General features: G+C 19.4%; 6 protein-coding genes across 6 annotated transcripts in view; 3 read left to right on the plus strand and 3 right to left on the minus strand.

Annotated features, from left to right (window-relative positions):
* Positions 1 to 623, plus strand: part of eIF3s9 (RNA-binding region RNP-1 domain-containing protein) — a gene marked incomplete at both ends in the record, with an annotated part of 2,224 nt that extends 1,601 nt beyond the window's left edge. The window contains one exon of the mRNA XM_633931.2: positions 1 to 623. This exon is cut by the window's left edge and continues 1,154 nt beyond it. Within this exon, the coding sequence (XP_639023.2) occupies positions 1 to 623 (623 nt within the window).
* Positions 624 to 869: 246 nt separating this feature from the next.
* rasS (Ras GTPase) lies at positions 870 to 1,454 on the minus strand (the record flags this gene model as incomplete). Its single annotated transcript, XM_633932.1, has 1 exon — positions 870 to 1,454. One exon carries the CDS (start codon positions 1,452 to 1,454, stop codon positions 870 to 872), a length of 585 nt encoding a protein of 194 aa, XP_639024.1.
* Positions 1,455 to 2,360: 906 nt separating this feature from the next.
* Positions 2,361 to 2,678, minus strand: DDB_G0283571 (hypothetical protein; the record flags this gene model as incomplete). Its single annotated transcript, XM_633933.1, has 1 exon — positions 2,361 to 2,678. The coding sequence occupies one exon, from the start codon at positions 2,676 to 2,678 to the stop codon at positions 2,361 to 2,363; it is 318 nt and encodes a 105-aa protein (XP_639025.1).
* A 2,365-nt stretch (positions 2,679 to 5,043) lies between these two features.
* On the plus strand, positions 5,044 to 5,435 carry DDB_G0283573 (hypothetical protein; the record flags this gene model as incomplete). The annotated part of the gene is made up of 2 exons (XM_633934.1): positions 5,044 to 5,146; positions 5,308 to 5,435. The coding sequence occupies 2 exons, from the start codon at positions 5,044 to 5,046 to the stop codon at positions 5,433 to 5,435; spliced, it is 231 nt and encodes a 76-aa protein (XP_639026.1).
* An 859-nt stretch (positions 5,436 to 6,294) lies between these two features.
* Positions 6,295 to 7,200, plus strand: DDB_G0283575 (hypothetical protein; the record flags this gene model as incomplete). Its single annotated transcript, XM_633935.1, has 4 exons — positions 6,295 to 6,318; positions 6,408 to 6,625; positions 6,740 to 6,818; positions 6,925 to 7,200. The coding sequence occupies 4 exons, from the start codon at positions 6,295 to 6,297 to the stop codon at positions 7,198 to 7,200; spliced, it is 597 nt and encodes a 198-aa protein (XP_639027.1).
* A 145-nt stretch (positions 7,201 to 7,345) lies between these two features.
* Positions 7,346 to 10,000, minus strand: part of DDB_G0283577 (hypothetical protein) — a gene marked incomplete at both ends in the record, with an annotated part of 3,512 nt that continues 857 nt past the window's right edge. The window contains 2 exons of the mRNA XM_633936.1: positions 7,346 to 9,389; positions 9,466 to 10,000. The exon at positions 9,466 to 10,000 is cut by the window's right edge and continues 170 nt beyond it. Coding sequence (XP_639028.1) covers positions 7,346 to 9,389; positions 9,466 to 10,000 — 2,579 coding nt within the window. The remainder of the gene's footprint in view (positions 9,390 to 9,465) is intronic.

Genomic DNA, 10,000 nt, shown 5'->3' on the forward strand with positions numbered 1-10,000 from the left:
GTAAATTAGAGAATCGTAAATTGAATACCATCTTTTGGTCACCACGTGGTACTTTGGTATTATTGGCCAATTTGGGTGACACTGGTGAATTGGAATTCTACAACACTCAAGACTGTGAATCCTATGGCACTCAAGAACATCTCCAATGTACTGGTGTCGATTGGAATCCATCTGGTCGTTATGTTACCACCTTTGTTAGTCATTGGAAGGTTCAAACCGATACTGGTTTCAACATTTGGTCATTCAATGGTGATCTCGTCTACTCTGTACTCAAGGATCGTTTCTTCCAATTCAATTGGCGTCCAAGACCAAAATTCATGCTCACCAATAAAGAAATCAATCAAATCAAACAAAACATCAAAAAATATCAAGAGAAATTCGATAAACAAGATGAAGATGATAATAAAGCCATTCAACATATTGAACAAACTCGTCTTGATAATTTAATGAAAGAATTTTTATCTTTCCTTCAAAAAGGTGAACAAGAATATCAAGCACTCGAACCAACTAGAAAACAACTTGGTTCTTATGAAGATATTGATCCAAATGATATCTATGAATCAATTGAAACAATTGAAGAACTTATTGATATTAAAACTATTGTTTTAAAGAAAATAAATTAAATTTAAAATAAAATAATAAAAAAAAAAAAAAAAAAAAAAAATTAAATTAATAAATTTAAAAAAAAAAAAAAAATAGATAGTTTTTTTTAGAAAATAATATAAAAAAAAAAAAAAAAAAAAAACATATCAAAATCAAAATGGTGATCAAAAAAAAAAAAAAAAAAAGATATTTTTAGAAAAAAAAAAATAATTTTTTTTTTATGTGGTTTTTTTTTTCAAAATTTTAATTTTTAATTTTTTTTTTTTTTATAATAAATTACAAGATTTCTTTTTTTTAATTGGTTGATCAGTATTTTGTTCTTGAGAATTTGAATGTTGATTTGATTGACGAGCTTTTTTAACTTCTCTAACAAGTTCATAAAAAGATTCAGAAACATTGATTCTTTCTTTGGCAGAGGTTTCCAAGAATTTACAGTTTAACTTCTTTGCCAATTCTTCACCTTCGGCGGTTGAAACTTCACGATATTCATTGAGATCACATTTATTTCCTACCAATACGAATGGTACTGAATCTAAATCTTTTACTTTCAAAAGATGATTATGTAAACGATGAATCTCTTTAAAACTTTGAAGATATGTAATTGAGTAAACGCATAGAAATCCCTCACCTGTACGCATATATTGATCCCTAACCGCACTGAAATCTTCTTGACCTGCGGTATCATAAATATCTAATAAACACTCCTCTCCATCAACTGTTGTTTGCTTTCTATATGAATCTTCTAATGTTGGATCATATTCATCCACAAATTTTTGTGCAATAAATTGAATTGTTAAACATGATTTACCAACACCACCTGGTCCAACTAATACTAATTTAAAATTAAACATTGTTTTCTTTTTTTTTTTTTTTTTTTTTTTTTTTTTGAATAATTTTTTTTTTTTTTTTTTTTTTTTTTTTTTTAATAAAAAAAATTAAAAAATTTATATATGATACAAGTTTAAACTATTATTATTCGATATATAATAGTTGTAGTAGTGTTTAGGTAATGTGATTTAATTATTAACAGTAATTTTGATTATATACTGTGATGATATTAATATGGTTTTTTTGTTTTTTTTTTTTCTGGAGGTGATTTGAATTCAAATAAAAAGTAAATAAATAAAAAAAATAAAAAAAATAAAAAAAACAAAAAAAAAAATAAAAAAAATTAAAAAAAAAAAAAAATTTTATCAAAAAAAAAAAAAAAAATTTAAAAAAAAAAATAAAAAAATAAAAAAATAATAAAAATTTTATCAAAAAAAAAAAAAATTAAAAAAAATATATTGTTGTGGTGAGGAGTTTTGTTTTGATTGCTTAAACTTTTGGTGGTTAGATAAAGAGATAGATAGATAGAGTCGGTTATATCTAGATTTCAATATGTATATATTAAAAAAAAAAAAAAAAAAAAAAAAAAAAAAAAATATATATATATATATATATATAAAAAAATTTAATAATTTAAAAAAAAAAAAAAAAAAAAAAAAAAAAAAATATATATATATATATGTATGAAAAATTATTATTATTATTTTTCATACTTTTTATTATTTTATTATTTTATTTTTTAAATTTTTTTTTATTTTTTATTTTTTTTAATTTACAGTTTTATTTTATTTTTTAATTAATATATATGTGTGAGATAAAAATAGAAAAAAAAAAAAAAAAAAAAAAAAAAAAAAAAAAAAATTGATGGTTTTTTTTTTTGTATATATGAATTGAAATTATTTTGAGAGATATATATATTTATATTTATATTAATGGGCTTTATTTGAAGAAGTGGAAATTAGAGCGGCATTTAAAAGTGGTTGTTGTTGGAAATAATCATTATCACCCATTGAATTGCCAAGTGCCCAATCAGCAGAATCAAAAAATTTTCTTCCATGTATTCTTTGATTCATTAACCCTTTCTTTTGTAAACCAGAATATTTTGGATTTGTTGGAGGTGGGGTTAAATGATTATCATTTTTATTAATTGAAATAATTGTATTTATAGTATTATTTGTTGAAGTTGTATTTGTAGTAGTAGTGTTATTACTATTATTTGAATCGTTATTTAATTCTAATTTTGACATTTTTTTTTTTTAATATAATAATTTGAATATTTGAAAGGTTGGAATCGGAATTTATAGTTAAAATTTAAATTATTTATTTTTTTTTTTTATAAAAGTACAGTTAAAGTTATTGTATATTTGTTTTTGAAGAGGTGAATTATATAGTTATTGTAATATATATATGTATTATATAAAGGTTTTTTTTTTTTTTTTTTTTTTTGAATTGAATTGAATTGAATTAATTTTTTTTAATAAATAAAATATTGTACAGAATTTAAAAGGCTGAAAAAAGAAAAAAAAAAAAAATAAAAAATGAATATTAGAATTTTGAGTTTAAAATTATTATTATTGGGTTATTATTATTTGTTTAAAAGAATGAAAAAATTTTTGTTTGAATTGCTTTTTAAATTTATAAATTTTTTTTTTTTTTTCTTTAAATTAAATTTAAAATATTAATATTTACAATACACGTTGGCAATATTCGGTGTAAAAAATAAAAATACCACAAAAAAACATAAAAATTTAAATTTTTATATATATGTGTGGGTATTTTAAGACAACAAATTTTGTGTGTGTATGTGTGTGTATATGTGTGTGTGTGTGTTTGTTTATGTGTATTATTACAAATTTGAGAGGGAATGAATTAATACATTAAATTACAATTTTTTATTTATTTATTTTTTTTTTTTTTTTTACAATTTATTTTTTTTAATTTGGAAAATCGTCATTATAGTTAGTTATTTTAATTAATTTTTTATTATTTTTTATTATTTTTTTGTTATTACTATTTTTTTAAAATAATTTTGTGATAATGATGATTTTATGTTTATATATTAAAATTTTAATTTTGTGTCATAAAATATCTTTTGATCTGTTGTGTCACCATTTTTTGTGGGATTTTTTTTAGTGTGTGGGAAGTACATGAAATTTAAACATTGCCTAAAAAAAAAAAATAAAAAAAAAATAATAATCCAACTTATAAAAAAAAAACTTTTCAATCGACTTTATTTAATTCAATGAAAAAAAAGTTCAATTGGTTAAAACAAATAAAATCATATTGTCGTTATGATTCTATTTTTTTACCTTACCTTCTCTTAATTTTGAGAATTAATAAAAAAAGAAAAAAAAATTTTAATCTGTTTTAATTAATAAAAAAATAAAAAAAAAAAAAAAAAAACATTAAAAAATAAAAATAAAATAAAATAAAATAAAAAAAAAAAAAATAAATTAAAATTAAAAAATAAAAAAAAAAAAAAAAAAAAACAATGAGAATCTCATGCGATTACAATTGTTTAATTTAAAGGAAATTAAGAAAAATATGTCGAAATCTCATTTCCTTTTAAACTTGGAAAGTACAAAAAAAAAAAAAAATAAAAAAAAAAATTAAAATAAAAAAAAAAAAAAAAAAGATATTTTTTTGATTGATTAGATAAATTAATAAATTATTTTGGATTTTATTATTTTTTTTTATTTTATATTTATTTTATTTTTATTTTTATTTTTATTTTATTTTTTTCAATACAAATAAAATATAATATTTCAAGTATTCTATTAAAATTACAATAAAATGAATATTCACATAAATATTCTTTAATTATTTGAAAAGTAAATAAAATAACGTTAAAAAAAAAAAATCTATTTAAATTCAAAATTAAAAAGTTTTTTTTTCAACTTCCAAGCAAAGAATAATCGAGTATTTTATTACTTAATTAAAAAAAAAAAATAAAAAAAAATAATAATAATAAAAATAATGGTTAAAATAATAAACAAAATAATAGAAAACTTTAATAATAAAGCCAAATTGAATATGGTTTTATTATTTTAATTAAAATAAAAAAAAAAATAACCAATTAAATTTTTTTTTTTTTTTTAATATTAGAAATAATAGAAATATTAAAATCAAATTTACAATTGTAAATTTTATTTTTATTATTTCTATTATTATTCAAAAATTAAGTTGATTTGATTGATTTTAATTAATAAGAATTGGTAAATATTATTTTCTTTTTTTTTTTTTTTTTTCCGAATAATATTTGAAATTTCGACCAATTTTTTTTTTAACATTTTGCTCTAATTAAAATCTTATAAGAATTTTTACCAACACCTATTATGGAGGTAATATTAAAAAACTTTATTTTTTTATTTTTTTATTTTTTTGATTGAAGTGTTTATTTCCATTTTTGAAATTTTTGTTAAAAAGTTATTTGATTTTAAAATTAATATATTTCGTGTGGGCTATATTTTTTTTTTTTTTTTATTTTTTTTTTTTTTATTTTATTTTGTTTTATTTTTTTTTTTTTCGAATTTTTTTTTTTTTTTTTTTTTTTTTTTTTTAAAAAAATTTTCATTTTTTCATTCACATCACTAAACACATCAATCAAATAAAATGTTAGGTCGTTTAATTAAAGATACCACTCAATTTGTCAAATCCTCAACCAAATTTGGTATTGTTTGGGGTCCAAAACTTGCCCCATGGGGTATCACTTTAGGTAAGAGAGCTTCATCAATGATTAAATTTTTTTTTTTTTTTTTTTTTTTTTTTTAGTCAAATGACACAGCGCAGATAGCAGAAATGAATATTTGATTTTAAAATTTATTTAATTTATATTTTTATTTTTATTTAAATTGGAAATTTTCATTTTATTATTAGGGCTCGGGGCTTTTTACTTTTTCCAACCAAAATTTTTATTCAAACCCCTTCCAATCATTGGTAGCAACTATCTCACTCAAAAAGATCTCGATAAAATGAAAAAAGAAGCTGCTGAAAACAGTCAATAAATTTATTATAGCATAAATAAATAAAAAAAAAGAAAAAAAAAAAAAAGAAATAAAAGATTCATATTATGGATGTAATAATAAAAGAAAAAAAAAAAAAAAAAAAAAGTAGAAAAATAAATTAAAAAGGTAGGTAATATTTTTTATTATTATTATTATTATTATTATTATTATTATTATTATTATTATTATTATTATTATTATTATTATTATTATTATTATTATTATTATTACAACATTGGTTTATTTTAAAATTTTTTATCTAACATTTAGCATATAACACTTATATATAGGTTTTTTTTTCTTGGTTTATAAACAAATAAAATTAACAAAATAAAAATAAAAAAATATTAAATATATATAAAAAAAATTCATTTCATGAATCAATATTCATATTGATATTAAAGTTTATTTCTTTATTGAATTCATTTGGAAATTAAAATTAAAAAAAAAAAAAAAAAAAAAAAAAATTATAATAATAATAATAATAATAGTTGGTGGTAGTATAGCACAAGCAAGAAAATATTTTACTTGTCATTTTTTATATTTTGTTTTTTTATTATTATTTTTATTATTATTTATCATCATTCATCTCACCATTTTGTTTTATTCTCAACCTACAAATAAAAAAAATAAATAAAAAATAAAAAATACACACTTTTTTTTATACCCACAAATTGATATAATTTAATTTAATTTTTATTTATTATTATTTTTTTTTTTTTTGTGTTTATTTGAAATTCACACCTAACACTTGTGAATTTACATTTTCATTTTTTTTTTTTTCTATTCATTTTTTTTTTTTTTATTTATATAATTTTTTTTATTTTATATCATTTTGCAATAGTGTAAACTTTTAGTAATGACCAAACCAACCTTGACATACGTAAATATATTAATTTTTTTATTCTTTTAATTTTAAATTATAAAATTAATTATTTTTTTTATTTTTTTTTATTTTTTAACTTTTTTAAGTTTCCAGTTCGTGGAAGAGTTCAATTTCCAAGATGTTTATTAGAATACCTTGGTGAAGAATATAATTTTAACGAGGTTAAAACTATATCTGATGATTTAAGAAAACAATTATTGTTTAAACAACTACCACTTTATCAAGAAGGAGATTTCAAAATCGTTCAAACTCCTGCAATAATTGATTACATTTCAGAGAAACATGATTTTCGTGGTAAAACCAAGTAAGTTTTTTTTTTAAATATATTTTTTATATTCTTTTATTTTTGTAGAGTTTTCTTTATTAATTTCAATTTTTTAATTTTAAATCTTTCACAATTTTATTTAATATTTTTTAGAGAAGAAAGAGCAAGAGCTCATCAATGTTTAGCAGGTATAATGGAAGTTTTGGACCATTGTTTGGGATATTCATTTAAAGTAGATTCTTTATATTTTTTATTTTTTTTATTTTTTTAAAAACATATTAATCACCAACTATTAATTAATCTTTTTTTTATTTTTTTATTTTATTTTTTAACAATAGATGGATAAACAACAACAAGAAAAATTCAGAAATGAAAGTCCAATAAAGAAATTTTTTGAAGGTTTTGAAATGGTACTTTCTCAAAATAAATATTTGGCATCTGGTGAAAAAGAAACTTATGTTGATCTTATGGCATTTGTAATGGTTGACTATGTCACTAATTTGGGTCTTATGCCAAGTGGTGATTATCCTAAACTAATCTCTTTGAAAAAACATTATGAATCATCACCACAACTTAAAAAATATTTGGAATCAAGACCACAATCTAATTTCTAGAATATTCCTCAATTTTTTATTAATTTTTAATTTTAATTATTAAATAAAAAAAGAATAAAATAAAACTAAATAGCATTCAATGATGATGATAATAATAAAATTTATACATATATATATATAAATAATTTATTTATTAATATATAATTTATTTATTAATAATTTTTTTATTTAATTTTATAAGTTTCATTAATGGATGATTTGAATGAACTCTCTTCATATAAATAAGTGTTGAAATTGTTACTATTGCTGAAATACAAATTACAGGAATTACAACAGCAACTGGAATTAACCATTTTCGATTTGAGTTTTCATTATTACATTCAGATTTGAAATCAGGTGAAACGATTAATGAGAAATCAGGATCAATTATACATTCACTTTTACAATGTGGTAAATTTAAAGAAACTGTAATTGAATTTGAATTATTTGTAATACTAGTAGAAAAGAATGTTGCTCTACCATCTGATACAACTTTATTAATGAACCTTCCTTCTAAAATTTTATTATTTTTTGAAATTTTAATATAATTAAAATTTGATAAATCATTTAAATTATTTGTATCAATTTCAATAGATTTTGAATTACATTCATTATCAGTATCATAATTATTATCATCGTCATTAATAGTTGTTATTGCTGATTGATCAACTATTGATATTAAATCTAATTGTAATGTATTTAAATTACTTTGAAATGAATAATTATAAATTGAAATTGTAAATTTAATTGAACCTTGATTTAATTTAAATGAAGTTCCTGCGAATCTATATTCTTTTCCATCTGGATTCACAACTTCTTCAATTAATGATATTATCGTTGTTGACTTATTTTCAATTAATTTTTGACTAAATTTATATTGATTAGTTAAATCTGTTGAATTTAAATCCCAATTATTTTGTAATTGGTATTCTTTAATTATTCTACCTTGATAATTAATTTCTTTTAAAGTTTTTAAATAAATTTGAAATTTAACATCTTGGTTAATAATATTTGTACCACCTGAATTTGAATCAATTTCATTATTAGTTGGTGGGTTATTATTATTATCATTAAATACAATACTGCAATCAAATGAAGTCCAACCTGAATTACATTGACATTCACCATTAGATTTACAAATTCCATTACCTGAGCAATTATTAATTTTACCTGGACATTCAACAAATTTATTTTCATAATTGTAAATAGCATTCAATGGTGATAAACTATTGATGATTAGAGTTAATTTTTTAATACCAATACCTGGAGGTGAAATAAATATAATTTCATCATTTGAATAGTTAACACCTTTGCAAAGTGTACCATCGATTAAAACTGAATAATTAAAATTAAAAAAACCAAATGAACCGAAAATAGTTGATATACCACCATCAGTTGTTGAAGGAGTAATTGATGATATGAATGGGTTTAGTTGGAAACATGAGCCATCAAATTTTAAATCTAAGCATAAACATCCTGAATAGTATTTCCCATTTTCACAAAAACAACTCCCACTACTTTTATCACAAATATCGAAATTACCATTACAATTTGAACATGTTATTTCATTACCACTTTCAATAGTTGAATTTATGTAAAATTTAGTTTGAAATTTGTCAATTCCAATATTAACTAAATTAAGTTTATCTTTATTTATAGTTGGTGTTGATGATGGTGATGGTGGAGAACATTTAGTTTCAAAGAAATTTGAACTAATTTGGGTACATTCAAGTCCATCAATTGAAATCACTTGATTCTTATAACCAACATAACTTGAATAATATAAACCTGAAAATGTAAAAATATTATCATTATTTGAAATCGTTAAATTTGAAACGATTATTGGTTTTTCAATTATTGGAAATGTGTATAAAAATTCATGAGGAATTGTAAATAAAATTGAAAAATAATCTAAACCAATATTACTACCAATATTACATGTGTAATCACTTCCAAATTTATTAATTTGGTAACTTGAATTCATTGGAATCGAACCATTAAATTTCCAAAGATAAGGATCAAATCCAATATCATCACCAAATACATTTAATGTTGTTGAATTTATAATTTTAATTTTTGGTCTAAAAGTTGTACATGGGATATTTTTATCATAATTTGTAAATTGGTTACCTGAAAACCCATCATAAATATTTGGAATATTCAAATTACCTGTATAATTAAAATAACATTGATAACATGATGGAATATCACTATGTTTTCAATCATATTAATTAATATATATATATTTTATAATAAATGATCAAATAAATAAAATAAGATACATACCCATTCATTTTATTATCTTTTATTGATAAAATTGTATTACACCAAGATTTATCAATTGTTCCAGTAATACTATTTGAATCGAAAATGTAGTTAATTCCACTACCATCATAAATTGGAAGTTGTAAATCTAGGAATTTATTATCTGAAAATGTTACTTTATTATCATAATCACCATATGTAGATAACGAGGGAACTTTTGTTAAATTTGAATTTGTGAATTCAAAAGTAACATTATTATTTATAATAACTGGCAATTCACCATTAAAACTAAAAACTGAATTACCAATACATTTAATAGCAACACTTTTATAATTTATATTATTTACTAAACTAAATTTAGATAATTGATTAATATTTTCAAATGTTGCTTCAATTGATATATATTTAATTTTAAAATTTTCAGTTAGGTAAAATGGAACACTTGAAAAATGATATATATTAGCGTATAAAGATGACATTGTTGAAAAATTTGAAATTGAATTTTTGTCAAATGATTCTACTAAAACTATTTCAACAAATGATTGACTTGAAATAT

This window comes from Dictyostelium discoideum, assembly GCF_000004695.1.
Source record: "Dictyostelium discoideum AX4 chromosome 4 chromosome, whole genome shotgun sequence".
Taxonomy (NCBI): domain Eukaryota; phylum Evosea; class Eumycetozoa; order Dictyosteliales; family Dictyosteliaceae; genus Dictyostelium; species Dictyostelium discoideum.